The sequence below is a fragment of the Diceros bicornis genome, chromosome 15 (genome assembly GCF_020826845.1).
Source record: "Diceros bicornis minor isolate mBicDic1 chromosome 15, mDicBic1.mat.cur, whole genome shotgun sequence".
In the NCBI taxonomy this organism is placed as follows: Eukaryota; Metazoa; Chordata; class Mammalia; order Perissodactyla; family Rhinocerotidae; genus Diceros; species Diceros bicornis.
Window position 1 is genome coordinate 21,376,264 of NC_080754.1, and position 18,808 is coordinate 21,395,071.

General features: G+C 36.2%; 1 protein-coding gene across 2 annotated transcripts in view; it reads right to left on the reverse strand.

The window, feature by feature from the left end:
* The window catches only part of GSK3B (glycogen synthase kinase 3 beta), a 202,135-nt gene that overhangs the window by 75,574 nt on the left and 107,753 nt on the right, over nt 1-18,808 (reverse strand). For both annotated transcript variants that reach the window (XM_058555863.1, XM_058555862.1), the window contains exons 4-6: nt 13,387-13,497; nt 5,617-5,747; nt 1,906-2,012 (exon numbers count right to left, since the gene is read on the reverse strand). In XM_058555863.1, the coding sequence (XP_058411846.1) occupies nt 1,906-2,012; nt 5,617-5,747; nt 13,387-13,497 (349 nt within the window). The remainder of the gene's footprint in view (nt 1-1,905; nt 2,013-5,616; nt 5,748-13,386; nt 13,498-18,808) is intronic.

Sequence of the window (18,808 nt, forward strand, 5' to 3'; positions counted from 1 at the left end):
AAAGGTTTATATAAACATGCCTTAATGTGTCAGATGATCTAGCCATGACTTTTTTAAAAGGAGCAAATTGCACGTATTTTAGGTGACCCTGGAACAACTCATCTCAGTATCTGGTATGCAGATGATCAGTATCATATATTTGAATAAAATATAAAGCAGCTGGAAAATCCAATGACATCTTCAAAGACAAAGGGCTGTTAGGCCGGCCCCGTGGCACAGAGGTTAAGTGCGTGTGCTCCGCTGCTGGTGGCCCAGGTTCGGATCCCGGGCATGCACCGACGCACCGCTTGTCAGGCCATGCTGCGGCGGCGTCCCATAGAAAGTAGAGGAAGATGGGCACAGATGTTAGCCCAGGGCCAGTCTTCCTCAGCAAAAAGAGGAGGATTGGCATGGATGTTAGCTCAGGGCTGATCTTCCTCACAAAATAAATAAATAAATAAATAAATAAAAAAGATAAAGGGCTGAAATTTGCTCTTGGGGAGAGGCAAGTTAACAAATACCACAAAAAGAATACCACCTTACATTTCTATAGTACTTTCATTAACATTTTATTTAATCCTCAGAGCCACTCAGAAAGGTAGGCAGAACTGTTAGTAATCTCCACTTTATAGCTTAGCTAAGTAATAATAAACCTGGAACTCAAATCCAGTTCTCCTTCAACCAAAATATCCTTTTCACTATTTCTCATTTGTCCCTTAACATATACCATATAACATAGCCATGACAAAACTTTAAGCATTACACACACACACACACACACCCCCATATTATTATATTCTATCCCCCAGTGCAACAGGTCTCAAAGTACGGTCTGCAGAGCTCCCTCCCTAAAGGGCAAAGGTGTTATTTGCCTTTTTCATTTTGTTGACATTTGCACTGATGGTGCAAAAGAAACGGTGGGTAAAACTGCTGGCCCCTTAGCACAGACCAAAATGCTCTTTGGCATTTGGCCCTTTGGCAAAATAAAAGTGGTAATGTGTTTACGTTTAGAGGTCTTTGTTCATATCAGAGAATTTCTACTTGTATCAAAAGACAAAAATTGTCCAAGTTCTAGTTTTTCTTAGTTTTCTGTTACTGTGATTTTTTGGTTTGTTTGCTCGGTATTTGTATCCTTTTGTTTCTGTTTTTGGACTAAGGAATTCTCTTCAGAAACAATACGTAACAATAAAATAATTTTGACCTCCACCTGTACACCTAGCCTAAGGTTGCTCCGCCTTTCTTAGCTTCCTATTCCTGTCCAGCTGGTCATATCTCTATATTCACTCCTACCAGTGAGCTAAACTGGGTTAGAAGAGGAGGTCAATGAAGATTGAAGTAAATTGTGTCTATTGAATTCCTACTATCATTAAAGATCTTTCCTGAAGACTTCTACAGAATCAGTGGGTTTAGCCAAACCACTAATGAAAAAGTCAGAATTGTTTTTTTTGAGCTGACCTAAAATTAAATAACCAATTGAGACAGCAGAGTAGAAATGTCAACAATATGGTCACCCTATCACTTTCAACATAAACTTAATGGATACAAATTCTCCAACTGGTGATCAAGCTTAGAAATGAGTATTTCAGAGGAATTAAAAAAAAAAAAGAAAAAGTATACTTATGATTTATTTGAAATTTTAAGTTAAAAACAAATGTAATCATAAAGGAATCATGCAATCATAAAGAAATAGCTTTATTATTCTAATAATCCAAGAAACCTAAAAGTAGACTAGTAAATATATCTTAAATTCTAAAAGATGAAATTTTAAAAATTCTACATATTTTTGCATATCAATCTTTAAGAAGAAGCATTTTAGGGCATATTCATCTTTATATTTAAGTGAAAGTATAGATTAGTAATACTAAATTGCTAAAAATAAGATGAGATTAATAATTATAAGTCCTTATATTCAGAGTCAGTACTTACCTATACTAGAGGTATAATCAGTGGCTCCAAAGATCAACTCCGGTGCCCTATAGTACCGAGAACAGATATACGAAACATTGGGTTCTCCTCGGACCAGCTGCTTTGCGCTAATAAAAACACAAACAGCAGAAATTCTTTAAACTAAATCTAAATCTTAAAAGAACCTAAACTGCTATCATTCACAACACTAAATGTTTATCTAAGATTCACATAATTCCAATCATACAACATATGAAAAAGAAAATATGAACCATAACTATCTCTGACGAAAGAAACTTTTAATTTTAACATATCACTCTGAAAAAAGAACAGTAATTTTTAAAGAATGCATTTATCAACTGTCACCTAAGAAAAAGAGATAAAAAGTCACAAAAGGAAAAGTGCTAAATTTCTTCTGGTCCTCTGTTCCTTGAACTCCACCTCCACAAAGAAGGAAGGACAGAAAAGTGAAACGTACCTCTGCCCACCAAAAAGCATAGTAATAGATCATAAGGATAAAGACTTCTTAACCAATATGCTTTTTTATAAGGGTAAGAAATTGGCCACTTTCTTATAATTTGACTTCTAGCTCAGAGTGAATATCTTACAGACCCAATCTACTTTATTTTTTTCATCATCTCGGTCAATTTATTAACTGTCTAAACATTCATTACCCAATAAAAAAGACAGGTCCTCTCCTTTAAGGCAGAGATGATTCACAGCCTACGAATTCTAACTTTGCTCTCCTAAGTTTAATTACATGTTCTCTTAATCTAACTTTCCTTCCAAAATACTTTGTGGCATGTATTTTAAACATCAAAGTAAATTAAAATTAGTTTCTTTTAAGATGTCTCTCAAGACAACTCGAAGACACACTGAAATAAATAAACTGCTGTCGAAGCTAACCATTTTGACATACAATAATAGGAAAGATAAATACAGAAAATAAATACAAACAACAAAATCAAAATAGTAAAAAAGTAACAAGAAAAAGTAAGAAAATTTTGAGGTAAAAGTACAGGAAAATCAGAGTAGAGATAGATCCAAGTAGTCACAAGGGTTTAAGGGTTTGAGCTCTTTTCTTCCATTTATTTCTAGTCGATAACTCTGACCTTAACCTGTTCTTCCTTCATCACAAGTTTAGAAGTTGGGAGGCAGTTTATTTTTTAACGTTATTCCCAAGTACTGACACATGGCAACCATTTCATAAATAAATATTAATCTGTATTTTTAGGCTGCATGAAAATTAAGACACTTTTTCAGCATAACTGCTAAAACTTTTCTACCTTATAAAGGATTTTTTTTTTGGTGAGGAAGATCAGCCCTGAGCTAACATCCATGCTAATCCTCCTCTTTTTGCTGAGGAAGACTGGCCCTGAGCTAACATCTATTGCCGATCCTCCTCCCTTTTTTTTTTCCCTTTTTCTCCCCAAAGCCCCAGTAGATAGTTGTATGTCATAGTTGCACATCCTTCCAGTTGCTGTATGTGCGACGCCGCCTCAGCATGGCTGGACAAGCGGTGCATCGGTGTGCGCCCGGGATCCAGACCCGGGCCGCCAGTAGCGGAGCGCAAGCCCTTAACTACTAAGCCACGGGGCTGGCCCCGGATTTTTTTTTTTATTAGCAAGACAGACTCCAATTATATCCGAAAAGTCACTGTAAGATACCAAAGGTAATACTGGAAACTCTGTGCCCACAGATCTCTTCACTACTTGATGGAGCTACCTTCTTTCTTATCAGGTGAGGCTGGCTATAACTTCTCACTCTTTGAGGGTTGAGGGCATCCAATATAGAGGTCACATACAGTCCTACAAAAGCCCAACTAGCCCTTCACTTACTTCCAGGCCCTTATTTCATCCAGTAAAGAATTACTAACTAGGGAGTAATACTGTTTTGTTCAAGTCACCACCAACCTGGCACAAAGAATCTAAAGTGTATCTCAAACTCTACTTGCCTAAACCAACTGTTAAAAACAAAAAAGGCAGCTTTGTTATCAGAGCTATTAAAAATCAGCTATTACCATACAAGTGAAATCCTTATTCCAAATTTATTAGAACAAAGTGATTTCTATGTCCCAATAGAATGGCATATAACAACAGTGTTCTGAAACTAAGGTGAGAACAGAACTCTACTAAACCTAATGTCTCATAATCCCATACCAGTCAGTCACTCCCAGAGGGGAACACACCCCATAACAATAAGACTCATCGGATTTGGACAGCTTGTACTACAGATAATAAGTAGTAGTACTTTGTTTCAAGCAACAAATAAGAGTTTTGATTTAATATCCTTCACCCTTCCTTAGGTTGAAGGGACAGAGTTATAGCCTGCTAAATCAATTGGATCCTATGATAAGTGTCTGAAATTAGGAAACTGTAAAAATGGGGTGGTCTGAGAGAGGATACCCTTGTGAAACTAAGAAGAATTAACTCACAACAGAGCAGATGCGCTTGTTTTTTAGACTCTCTCTCAAGAGACAGCCTGCAGAAAATATACCCTATATTAAATCTAAAATTTTAACTGTGCATTGATGTAAAAGTATTACAAAGGAGGAAAACAAATATTAGCAGGTGTGGGTTATTATCTATAAAGAGCTGAGTTGAAAAGTAAGAATTTGTGAGGAGGATGAAAAAAACTGGAGAGAATCCAAGTTATGTAGAGATGTCTTAGGGACTGAGAGGAGAGATTCCTCTAGGTGGTTACACTAGCCAGGAAGTAGAAGGTTAACTGCCTGAGTCACATGGAAATATAGGCTTGATTTCATGTTGAAAAGTTAGATCAGAGAGGCACAAGATGCTGAATACTATGGGGATGGAAAGCATGAGGTCTCAGTACACAATATATTACCAAGGAATGAGTTTAAGAAAACAGAAAGTACATTGGAATTAGCAGGAAAAAAGGGAGAATAAGAGACTACATTATAATAAGAGAAAAAGGAACAAAACACTGCTACAAGACCTTTACCTCATCTCTAAATTGAGGTTAACTCTGAAGTTAAAATGATACATAGTAGTATATAATACTCAATATTTTAAAATAATTAGTTCTTATTGAAAAAGGAATATATACACATTATAAAAATTAAAACGATACCAAAGTATTATCAATAAAAAAGTAAGTTTTCCAACTACACTATACATACTCCCAGTTTCCTTTCCTAGGGGCAATCAACTTCATGGGTTTATTATATATCATTCCAGAAATAAGCCATGCATATATCTGTATACATATGGCTATACTCTGTGTTTTTAAAACACAAAAGATAACATACTATATACCAAGTCTTGACCTTGCTTTTTAATTTAATATTCTTAGAGGTCATTCCTTTTCAATTCATAGAGAGCTACTGCAGTCTTTTTCAAGGCTGCATGTACTACAATATATATGTATGTACCATAATTTATCTGGTCATTTTCCTGACGGACATTTATAAACAATACTATGACAAAAATACCTGTATATATGCTATTTTGTAAATGTGTGAGTATTTCTAAGGGACCAATTCCTAGGAATTAAACTGCTGGATGAAAGACTGTACACATTTATAATTCTGACAGAATCTACCAAAACTACCCTCACAAGAAACTGCAATAGTTTATACTCCTTGAATAGGGAAAACAGTATTTTTAGACTGACATTGTAAAAAGAATATATTTTAAAAGAGCAAAAAAAAAGGAGAGGGTGGGGTAGGAGAGGAGAGAAGGAAGGGAGAAGAAAAGAGAGCTAGCTTACCTTCCGAAGTCACAGAGTTTTAAGACAGCTGTATCAGGATCCAACAAGAGGTTCTGTGGTTTAATATCCCGATGGCAGATTCCAAAGGAATGGATATAGGCTAAGCTTCGGAACAGCTGATACATATACAACTGGAATAAACAGTAAAAATTAATTGAATGCTTTCTATTCCAAACAAATCAGAATCCTTAAGCAGTAAATAAAGTATTTCAGGAACAGAACAAGTGAAATGCTGAGGATTGTTAGCACTCAATCTTTAACAAGTTTCTTGTCATTTCTACCTTAATTAGCTAACTAAAGCTTCATTAACCACATGTTATATTTGTACCATCCTTTAATAACTTAAAAAAGGAAATTTTATAATGAGCTGTATAATTTTTTATTTTACTAATAACATCTCACTACAAGCCTGCAAAGATGAGCATTTTTTTTAACACAGATAAAAAGCTCAAAGAGGTATTCTAAATCATGTGACTAATAAGTAACAATGTTTAGACCAGAAGCCAAGTCGCCTTTTTTGTAAATTCATCATTCTTTAAAAGTATTTGCAGTTTCACCTTTAGAATAATATTATTCTGAGATGTCAGCCCCAGATATTACTGATACAGAGGCCTGGGAAAACTCACATGTGGACTGAGAAAATCTATAATCAATGACCTATCAAGACATCAGTAACCTTGTTAATAGCATCACCACTCTTCCTGTTAATATTCTTCAGAGACAAGTAGACTTTAAAATGCCGTTTAAAAATAGATCCTAGGGGCCGGCCCGGTGGCGCAGCAGTTAAGCGCGCGCGCTCTGCTGTGGCGACCCGGGGTTCGCAGGTTCGGATCCCAGGTGTGCACCGAGGCACCGCTTGCTAAGACATGCTGTGGCGGCGTCCCATATAAACTAGAGGAGGATGGGCACAGACGTTAGCCTAGGGGGCCAGTCTTCCTCAAGGAGAAGGGGGAAGATTGGCATCGGATGTTAGCTCAGGGCTAGTCCTCCTCACAAAAAAAAAAAAAAAAGAAGAAAAGAAATAGATCCTAGCTGACTACTGACACCAATTAAAAGAATATTTCAATTTTATTATAAAAAAAGATACAGTGAGAAACTGGATCTGCATGGAAGAAAGAATCAGATTCTTGACTGGGGAAGCGAGGGACTTTATGAAGAAAGTGAGTGTATCTTAAACCTTCTGTTTATCCCAAAATCAGTGTTCCAGTACACTTTTAAACTTTTCTGACTACTCACCTTCTGACCTCTACCCCAAAGTTATATACCATGGAAAGAATTTGTGAAATGATTCAAACCAAAGATACCAGTGTCTTGGTAAAAAACAACAAAAAAGACAGTTAAAGGTCAGATAAAACATTGACATAAGGCACCATCTTTAGAAGTTACTGCTAAGACTTAATTAAAGTTAACATGAGACTTACTCTCCTTCAAACAGGCATGAGGAAAACTGCAGACAGTTGAATTTTGATACATCCTTAATGTTATATTGAACTAAAGCTGGAAAAGCTTAAGCCTTCTTTAAAATGAAGCATGATATAAAATGTATAGATAAGATCTTCAATAAGGTCAGCATTTTGCCACCAAAGTTAGAATTAAAGAATTTAGGAATCCATGTAACTTTTTAAAAGCTTCATAATTCTATTACTGTATCATTATTCACAGAATCAATCTCCAAGTCCTAAAGCTCACTCTCAGATTTCTAAGAGTTTAATTCACTACCACTAAGAAAAATGAGCCCACATAAGAAATTGAGTTCACAGGCATTAATTTACTAAAAGACACATTTTACTAACTCGGTGTCAGGGCCAGCAAAAATCAGTGGGAAAAAAATGTTGTCTCTGTCAAAAATGCTTAAGAGTTTAAATGAGGTTAAGGTGTCTTTTTACTGTATTTGTTCGTCTGGAAGATTTACTCTATCCCCATTCTCTTCAGTTTATCTTTTGAAAAGTCAAGATGAAGAATGAAATATGCAATCTTTTTTTGTTGTGTGACTCTGTAAAAGTATACTTACAGGAAAACTGAGAGGCTTTCTACAGTAGAAAGATAGCAATAACAATAATAAGAAAGACAACTTATCATGTGCCAGGCACTATTCTAAGTGCTTTGTGTGTATTATGTAATTATTTGCATGTATATGTAGTACGTACTACTACTATTTTCTATTTTACATATGAAACTACTGAGGCAGAGGTTACGCAATTTTTCCAATACCACATAATTAATATTCTCTAGTGGCTTGGGTAAGTATACCTTTCTTAATGACAAATTCTTTATTTTGACATATTTATTCTATTAAATTAAAATGTAAAAATGTAATTATTAAATAGTTTGATCACTAAGTAAAAGTCTAGAATGATAAACTCTTAGAAACTCAGAGATATTTAGCACATTTTGAAATTCGACATTTATTTAACACGCACTAGTGTGTTTTACCCATTTGTTGACTTAATTCTTTCAATCACTCTGTGAGATATATATTTATCCTCATTTTACAGGAGAGGTAATTGAGGCCCAATGAACAGTTTGAATATAATTTGAACACAGTTTTAAAATGATCAAATCTAACTCAAGTCCAACGTCCCTTCCTTTGTGCTACTAAACCTGTTTAAAACAAATAATAGAATAACAATTTTGTTGATTCACAAAAGTACATCCAGTCTCTTGTGTACTCAGACCCTCTCCTTAAATACGTCCTTCCTTTCAATTAAAAAAAAATTCAAGTTCACAATAATGATTTGCCAGGCAACTGTTTTAGAGTTGTATTTTAAAATACACTTAGTTATATAAAAGGCATTCATTAGAAAAGCAAAGGTGCTCAAAAACTTTTAAACTTGTACATTAACCATCATTAATTATAAAATGATCAGTACTATAAAAGGGGTGAAGAAAGAGGTATGAAGCAGTAAGGTCACAGAACATATTCAACTCCCTCAGAAAAAGCGAAAGTCAACAATCACAAAGAACTGCAGCTGCCATTTTGGTAACATGGATGCCACACAAGTGCTTATTAGATGATGAGGTCCATGAAAGCAAGAGATTTCCATCTCCCAATCCAAGATTTTTCACAAAAAAAATAGTTTTCATAAAACTATGTAGAATGAATATGTGAATGAGATCAACTTATCAATTCCAGACAATGTTTTTATCTTTTCAGACCCTTAAACCTAAGAATAGATTTGTGTCCTCAAAGAATAATATCCAGGGCCAATAGCTCTGACTCTGGAAGGGCTGTGGTTATATAGGAGAACCATTCTTTTTTCCACAAGGGCGAAAAAGGAGTGTTAGATCTTTCTTTGTATGCCAACTTCAACATGCATAATAATCTTATTTTCTTTTTTAAAATATAGGGTGCCAGAGATCTTGTCCAAATATATGCTATCAAAAAGACAGAAAGAGACGTGCACGAGGCTCTTCACTACAACATTATTTGTAATAGCCAAAAACAAACAAACAAACAAAACTGAAGGGAAAAATAATACATCCATTAATAGGTAACTGGCTGAATAAATTAGGATACAGCCATACAATAGATTAACATGCAGCTGTAAAAAAGGAAGCAAAATATCTCTATCTATCTATCTCAATACAGAGTGATCTCCAGGATATATTTTTAATTAAAAAAGCAAGGTAGAGGAAAAAATGTATACATTATGTAACAAGCAAATGTACCCATTTACATAAAAAGAACATAGGGAGGAAAAAATAACTATCCACATTTGCTTATTCAAAAAATGGTAGAATAAATTACAAAAAATTTTAAACATTTAACTCTGTGGGAGGGAAGCAATGGGGTAAGACAACAAATAAAAGGTAAATTTATTTGACTGTATATACCTTGCTTTGTAGACTTTACTTTGGAACCACATAAATATTTTATATTAATTTTGATGTAAAATTTAAAATTAAAACACAATCTATAATAAAAGTAAAATGAAATAAAGCTTAGTGAGGCACAATCACACAAAGAGGAATTGTTCAATGTTTCTTTAAAACAAGGAAATTCGACTGTTCATCCCTCATGGGATATACCACGGGACTAAAAAGAGCTGCAAAAAGATTTGAAATTATTTTCAGCTGTGGTAGTGTTGGTATCGTTATCTTAAGACTTTTGTATGTAGAGTGTAGGACAGAACAAGTAAGTAATTATACTGGCATTGCAAAATGGAATTTTTAGTGTAAGAGAAAGGAAAGACAGATATAAGATTGTTAAGCCGTCCAATTTTTAATTAGAAATATCAATATGAACTCATAGTGTATTTGTCTTTGGGATAAAAAAAGATGCACTTTATCTTTGAAAAAATTACCCACATATTTCCTAGCTCTGTCCACTAAAAAGACCCAGAAACAATAACCAACCTTGTGGCAATTAGCACCCCTAGCACCCTGACTTTGGTCTCTGAACACCATTTCCCACTAAAAGAATAAGGTCTCCTTGAAGAAAAGGCTGATTCCAAGTCTGAGGAAGAAATGTATAAGATAAACCTAGAACACTGTCATGCCAGAAAGCAAGGAAGTTATCAAAGATTGTTAAGATTCACGCAAGAAGCTTTAAAACAAACAAACACACAAAACAACAACAAAATACCTCATTGGTCACCTTTGGAGGATGCTATGGAACCAACTAATTATTAAAAATTTTGGTAAATAAAGGGAAATAATCAAATATATATTCTGTCTTTCTTATACAAACTGTACCTCAAGGTAACCAAAGAGTTGACATGGAAAAGTTTCTATTTATGGAACTATTCCAGCTTACAAATTAAGAAGGAATAACAACATTAGAATATCGACATTTTGTGACCCTTGACGAATTAATGGATTTAGGCAATGATCATCAACAGCTACAAGCATCACAAAAAGAAAGACTATGTTCTTCCTTAGGAAAGCACTCAACACTACATATGAAATAGTCTTGATCCCTACAAAAATATATCTAATCACCACTTTACAGGAAATACAGAGGTCAGAGGAACATGTTAATAACACTACAGTAATCCAATCAGCAAAATCTAGACCAAAAAGCTATAGGTCAAATGATCTAGTTTCTTTAACAACAAAGTTAGAGAGAGAGAGAGAGAGAAAGAGAAACCTATAGATTAAAAGAAACATTAGATGCACATCAGCCAATTATAATTTACGGACCTTACTTGGATTCCAATGTGAACAAAGAAACTTAAAAAAATATGTATAAGACATATTGGGAATCTAAACAGTAACTGGATATTTAATGATACAAAGGAAACACTGTTTATTGGCATAGACAATGGTAGCCAGTCCTGGTGGTCTAGTCGTTGAGATGTGGCACTCTCACTGCCACGGTCTGGGTTCATTTCCCAGGCAGGGAACCACACCACCTGTCTGTGAGTTGCCATACTGTAGTAGCTGTGTGTTGCTGTGATGCTGAAAGCTATGCCACCAATATTTCAAATGCCAGGAGGGTCACCCATGGTGGACAGGTTTCAGCAGAGCTTCTAGACTAAGACAGACTAGGAAGAAGGACCTGGCTACCCACTTTCGAAAAAATTGGCCATGAAAACCCTGTGAATAGCAGCAGAGCATTGTCTGTTGTAGTGCTGGAAAGTGAAAGGATGGCACAAAAAGACCAGGCAGGGTTCCACCTACTGTACACAGTGTTACCAGGGGTTGGAATCAACTGGATGGCACTAACAACAACAAAAAGCAATGGTATTGTAATTATATTTTTAAAAAGAAAGTCCCTATCTTTTACACATATATACTGAAATACTTGCAGATGAAAATAATAATATCTGTGATTTGCTTCAAAATAAAGGAAGTGGGGAGTAGAGGGTGGTATAAACGAAACAAGAGTGGCCATGAATTGATAATTGTTGAAGATGTGTGATGGGTACATGGGGGTTCATTATTCTATTTTCTCTATTAAAATCTTCAATAATAAACACAAATTTTTAGGATGACTAAAGAAAAGATCCTGAAATAAGCAAAATTTCTGCAGACAGATATAGGAAAAGAAAATAATTTGGCACATTTTATGTTAAGAAGTGGTGGAAATACAGGTATTGCTTAGCTAAAGATCAATAAAGATCTGCTAATAACTAACTAAATTTGTAGGGTAGATTCAGAGGTATTACTACATCTCTCTCTTCCAAGGAAATTTTGCCAATTCAAAAGAATATGATATTTCCAGCTTCTTACCCACTTGCATAACACTATTTTTTTCTTGTTTTATAGTTATTTGTGTAGTTTTTTTCTCCTTATTAGAAGAGGAATAAAATATTTTATTATGCTTCACATTATTCTGCAATTATTTAGCATTTATTTGCTGAATTACAGAATTGGAACAAAAACTGGTCTAACCACTGTGCACCTCTTACTGAATGTCCATAACATGTTACTTTTTGATCTAGTGTTGAGATCTATTACTTGTACTTTACAGCACCAAAAATGTTTTCTCATATGTTAAGGTCTTATCTTATAGACCAGGAAGGCTATACTGTGAGCAAGAAAGAAATAAGTACAATTTTACCAACATGGAAGCTAAGTAGCGAATGGATCAGTAACTTGCCCAAAAGCACTTAACTAAGTAGCAAAGTTGGGACTCTGAACTAGGTCTTCAGGAACTAAATCTAGGGTTTCTTTTGCTTCATAAATGTGCCAGTGAATAAGAACCACAGGATAGGTAGAATGAAACCATCACCATTCTAAACTAAGAAGCTCAAAGATTATTCTAGATTTAGGGAATTCAAAAGGATATATATACTATTGTGCTGGTTATCTTGAATAGGATCTGTTATTCTAAAACCATAACACAGCACAAAAGTAAATTTATAGTAGAAAAACTGTCTTTTAGTTCCTACTATCATCAATTTAGCCATAACCTCAACCAAGTTTTGATGAGCCCAAATAAAATTATGACAGAATCAGATTTTTTAATTCCTAACACTGAATTCAAGAGGAATCCTGGATTCCTCGCCAAAATCATCTAGCTACCAAAGTCCTCCTTTGGTACCCAATTTATTATTATAGAGTTTAAAATTTAACTACTAAGTAAAACTTCAATACTCTGATCTTAAAACATTTAGAGTCATTGTCATTTTATCTTCTAGAGTCATTTCTATAAAGGATAAAGTGCAAAAAATTATATTTAAATATCTGAACTTTCAAATTTAACTCCTAGTTAATTTTCACAATGTCATAGTTGATAAAATAATAATCGGTTTCTAATCAACTACCACAACTTTAATGAGAATTATGCTGGATAAAGCCACTTTGCCATGAGTACAAGATGACATTGATATTAGGTACCAAAAATTAAATAGCACCTTGATAGTCTGTGCATGTTTAAAATTATCAGAAGTTTAAACCTCAGGTACAACACAATAAATATATCTCTAAATGGCAATAAAACGTTGAATTTGATCATACCTATAACTATATTTTATAATTTTACATGATATCCTTGCTCCTATTTCAGTCTGTGGCACAAAAAGGGTATCAAATTAAATAAAATGGTGCTATGGCTAGCAGAATTAAAATTCATAATTGTCTGTGAAAAATTCACTTGTCCGAAAGATGACAAGTATCTTTAACACCTCAGTCATCGAAGTTTAAAAGGTGAAGCCTTCACACTTTAAAACTGTACAAGAATTTAACGAAGCTCTAACAATATCTACTTTGCAGTTTTTTTTCCCTCAGTATTAGATGCAAAAATATAGTTAAAACACACAAAGCACTCTCCCTGGCTCATAATAAGCACTTTCTAAAGTAGGAAATTGTTCCATTTTTACATACCTTGACATAGATCACAGGGAGCGTCTGTTTGGCTCGACTATAGTGTCTGGCAACTCTGTATACTGTTTCCGGAACATAGTCCAGCACCAGATTAAGATAGACCTCATCCTTCTGAAAGAGTTTATTAAAAACAAAAAAACAAGATTAAAACTACTCTTTGAATATTCAAATTAAATTCTCTATATAATCACTTATTCCGATTTTTAGATTTATGCATTTATAATTTTAGTTATACAAAATTAATTCAGAATATAACCATAATAGTAAAAACAAGTCTACCATTCCTTTTTACTAATAACTTCATAGAAAAAACATAGCCATTTCAATACTGTTAAGATTTCTAACCATATTTAAACTATTATTTTGGTTATATGATTTTAGAGGGTATCACCTGTCATAAAATTTCATGTTTTCTAGTTTGAAAATCAATGCTCTCATAATCCTATCAGGAAAGGTGTCATGACAGTAGAGTGAGTACTGAATTGGGAACTAAGAAATGTGCATTTCTAGCCTTAAGCTCTGCTGCTAACATCTGCTGATGTATGGAAGTCACTTAATCTCTCTGGGCTTCAGTTTCTTCAACTATAATACAGAAAGTTGGAATATTCTTCAAAATTTCTCTAACCTCTATAAAAAGATTCTATGGTTATCTGATAATCTATAATTAGTAGAACAACCACTTGTCTTCTACAATTAACCGAAAGAAAAAGAATAACTTATAAGGCAGCGAGTTACCACACTCACAAGTTTATTGCAGGTCATATGTTTAAACATCCATTCTCAGCAGCATAAAGACACCAATCCAAGATCAGTGGAGAGCAAGAAGGGAATTCCAACTAAGTACCAATTAGAAAAGAGGAACAGAACACCACTCTTACCCTGTTCACGTGAATAATATCAGACAGGTAAACTGAAGCAGAAAACAAAGTTGAGAATCACTGTGTTCAAGCCTAGAATTGGCTACTGAGTGGGAAAATCTGCAGGCAAACAAACTTTCACAATCTTCCCAATTTGAAGTGATCCTTACCTACCAAACTGAAGTGGAGAATTTCAATTTTCAACATTTACTGAGCATTTTCTATATGTCAGTAGCCACTGCAGAGGAAGTAAGGGTGCAGGTATAAAAGAGACGACATCTGAATTGAATATGAAAGGAACATTTCAGGCAGAGAGAAAACTATATTCAAGATGTGGAGTCAAAGAGTACAGCAGAGTTCAGGAAACAGTTGAGTGAGATAGCATGCCATTGACCCTACTACCTTTTCACTATCCCTCACTCTTTCATGTTCTCCCCTCTCCCCTCCATATCCAGCTTAAATTCCATGGTCTATTATTATCCTCTCTCTCTAACATGAGGGTCAGGAAACAACAGCAAAGGCCTGCTGCCTATTTTTATAAATAAAGTTTTATAGGAACACAGTGATGCGCATTCACTTAGGTATTGTCTATGGTTGCTTTGGGACTACAATGGCAGGGCTGAGTAGTTGTGACAAAAACCACACAGCTTGCAAAATAAAAAATATTTACATCTAGCCCTTCATGAAAAAATTTGCCAAGTCCGCTCTAGCATATACCTTTCTCTTATATCATACTTGTTTGATGAAACGACAACTCTGGTTAAATCCAGCTTTCTACTCATTCCATGCCTATACCCAAAGAGCTGAACAGGGCCGCAAAGAAAGCTAAAATTGTGCTGATTGGTCTCACATTAAATTCATCAACAAGAATTTCAATCAGCTCAGCAATCATACTACCTTTGCCTAGTCCATTCATTTTTCCAAATTACTTGATTTCTTCTCTCTGTCCCTTCAACCTCCAATACCTCTTCTCCCATCCTCACCCTCAGCTGATGACCTTGTCTGCAGCACTATATGTACCCACCTACCAGCATCTATCCCCATATGCTCTTCCTTCACTTCTCCAACTGGAGATAAGCTGACCAAGCTCCTTTCTACTGCAAACTTTGCTACATATGCTTCTGCTTTTCCTATTCACAGTCATTGCCTCAGTGATTTTCCTGTCTTTCCGCATCAATTATTCTCTTTCTGTGGGAGAATTACAATCAGCACACAAGCTTGCTGTTATTACTCCCATAGTCAAAAAAACTCTAATTGCACTAATTACCACCATGTTTTCTGGCCCCCTTATACAGCAAAATTCCTCAAAAGAGGTGTGTCTAAACTGACTTTCTCCAATACCTACCTCTTCTCATTCTCTCTAAAACTTACTCCAGTAGAATTTCACCACCACCACCACTCTACCAGCATTGTTTATCAAGGTCAATAATCTCCAGGGGCCGGCCCCATAGCAAAGGGCTTAAATTCTCGTGTTCTACTTTCGCGGCCCCGGGGTTCACCAGTTTGGATCCTAGGCCCAGACCTACTCACCGTTCATCAAGCCATCCTGAGGCGGCATCCCACACAGAAGAGCTATAACTCTACAACTATGATACACAACTATGTACTAGGGCTTTGGGGAGGAAAAAAGAAAAAGTGGAAGATTGGCAATAGATGTTAGGGCAGGGCCAATCTTTCTCAAAAAAAAAAAAAATCAAGAATCTCCTTGTTGCTGAACCCAATACCATATTTTCAGTCATCATCTTAACCCTCCCTTCTACTTGACTTAGCACTATCACTTGACATAGCTGATCATGTCCCCTTCTCTGAAACACTTGCTTACTTGGGTTTGAGGACACTATACTCTTCTGGTTTCCATCCTAAAGATAAAGATAGCTCTTCTTGCTCTCCACTTCTGGTTTCTGGTATTCTCCTTTATCTCTCAAGGAATGGAGGATCCCCGGGCTCAGTCCCCAGATCTCTGTTCTTTATGTCAGCTCACTCCCTTGATGATCTCATCCAGTCTAATGGCTCAATACTATTATACACTAATGACTCTCAAATTCATATATATCCTAGACCTCTGCTTTTAACTCCAAACTAGTATATCCAATTGTGTACTTAACATTGCTGAGGTTAAAAACCTTAGAATCATCACTAATCCCCCCTCCCCCTCTCTCTCACACACACACATTCCCTATATCCATATATCAAAAATATACCAATGGTTCCACCTTTAAAATTTATCCAGGATGTAACCACTTACCATCTTCACTGCTACCCTGGTCTGAGCCACTATCACCTCTCAACCGGACCACTGCAATATCCTCCTAAATGGTCCCTCTGCTTCTACCTTTACCCTTACAGTGTAATATCAACAAAATATAACTTAGATTGTATCTCTTCCACTCCACTTCATTAAGATTTATTCTTATAAATGGTCTACAAGGTCCTACACACGTACTTCCTTATTTCCCTGTCCTCTACTCCACTGCTCACTCATCTCTATCCATAATAGCTTCCCGCTGTTTCTTGACCACATTTGGCAGGCTTTCACATTCAGGGCCTCTGTACTGATTAGTCCTTCAGTCTGGAATGTTCTTCCCCCAGATACACACACAGCTCACTTGCCTCAACTCCTTCAAAGCTTTGCTCAAGTGTTACCAGTTTAGTATGGCTTTCCGTAATCACCCCATTTAAAATTGCAACCCCAGGGCCGGCCCCATGGCTTAGCGGTTAAGTGCTCGCGCTCTGCAGCTGGCGGCCCGGGTTCGGATCCTGGGCGCGCACAAACACACCGCTTCTTCAGCCATGCTAAGGCCGTGTCCCACATACAGCAACTAGAAGGATGTGCAGCTATGACATACAACTATTCACTGGGGCTTTGGGGGGAAAATAAATAAAATCTTTAAAAAAAAATAAAAAATAAAAAAAATAAAATAAAATTGCAACCCCATTCCTCCACCCCAAACTCCCATCTGCCTTCCCCACTTTATTTTTCTACTTGATACTTATCTCCTTCTAACCACATAGTTTACTTTTTATTGTCTGCTTCCGTCCACTAGACTAAGCTCCATGAGGGCAAGGATTTTTGTCTGTTTTGTTCACTGCTCTGTCTCCACCTGGAATAGTGCCTAGCACAGAGTAGGTACTTGATAAATATCTGCTGAATAAATTAAGCTCAGAGGCAATGGCTATTATTTAAAAACTAGGATGACAGTCTGACAGGTCTATTTTAACTCAAACAGCACTGTGAAAAATGGGTATGAAGAGAGGAGAAGTTGAGAAGATGAAAATGAAGGCAGTATGAGCAGCTGGAAACCTACAAGAATCCAAGGCCTAGACCAAGGCGTAAGGCAATAAGGACTTTAAAAAAGGGAGGTGGGGGGTGGGGCAGGCATATTGGCTAGTTACACAAGAGAGTAACAGAGAACCTAAGAAACACGGAAGTTGGGATTAATTTAACAGTCACCAAACTTGAGTAACTAGGCAGGTAATGAGACAGGGAAAGCATAAAGAGCAAAAAGGTGTGAGGGAAAAAGTTAGTTGAATTTTTACTTAATATATCTCAGAACATTTTAGGCGGCTATGTTCCAGAGGTGTTTGGAAACACAGGTCAAGTCAAAACTCAGGAAACAAGAGTGGAGTACAGCTAGAGATTTAGGCAATAGCTGAAGCCCTGAGAATAGACTCCCTCGCCTAAGAAGAGTGTGTACATTAAGAGAGTGAGGAAAGGACTGAGCACGGAATCCTGGGAAACACTAAACTTAAGAAGCCAATGACATTAGAGGACAACTTAGCAAAGAATAAGAAACCGAACTAAGAGGCATAAAAAAGCAAGGAAAGACTAGCGTCAAGAGATCCAAAGCTGAGGGCCGGCCCCGTGGCTTAGCGGTTAAGTGCGCGCACTCCACTGATGGCGGCCCGGGTTCGGATCCCGGGCGCGCACCGACGCACCACTTCTCCGGCCATGCTGAGGCCACGTCCCACATACAGCAACTAGAAGGATGTGCAGCTATGACATACAACTATCTACTGGGGCTTTAGGGGGAAAATAAATAAATTAAAAAAAAAAGAGAGAAAGATCCAAAGCTGAAATTTCAGTAACGATGAGATGTGGCATAGCAAAGTGTTTCAATGGCAGGAGAGATGAGGACTGAAAAGGCTGTTGGATCTGGTGTATCATGGTTCAGTGATGGTCCTGAAAAGAGCAGTTTCAGACCATGGTGCCAGTAGCAATCAAACTGTACTGAGTTCAAGAGTGAGCAAATGGCAGGCGAGGAACAGGAGGCAGTTAATTTAGTTTCTTACAAAATCCCTGGTGGTGAAAGTAAGGAAAGAGCTGTGAACTGGTAACTTGAGGAGAAGCAAAGTCAAAGAAAAACTGTTGAAGTATTTTTGTTTGTATTTTTTAATGGCTAGAAGAGATACAACTTTATTTGTAAGCTGAGTTAAGGATAAAGTTAAAAGAAAGGAAAGAAAAGGAATAACTGAGGAAGCAAGAACATCACAAGAAGAGGGAAATAAGAACACAGAGAAGCTATACAGTGTAATAATTAACAGGCAAGGTTAGCATGAGTTACACA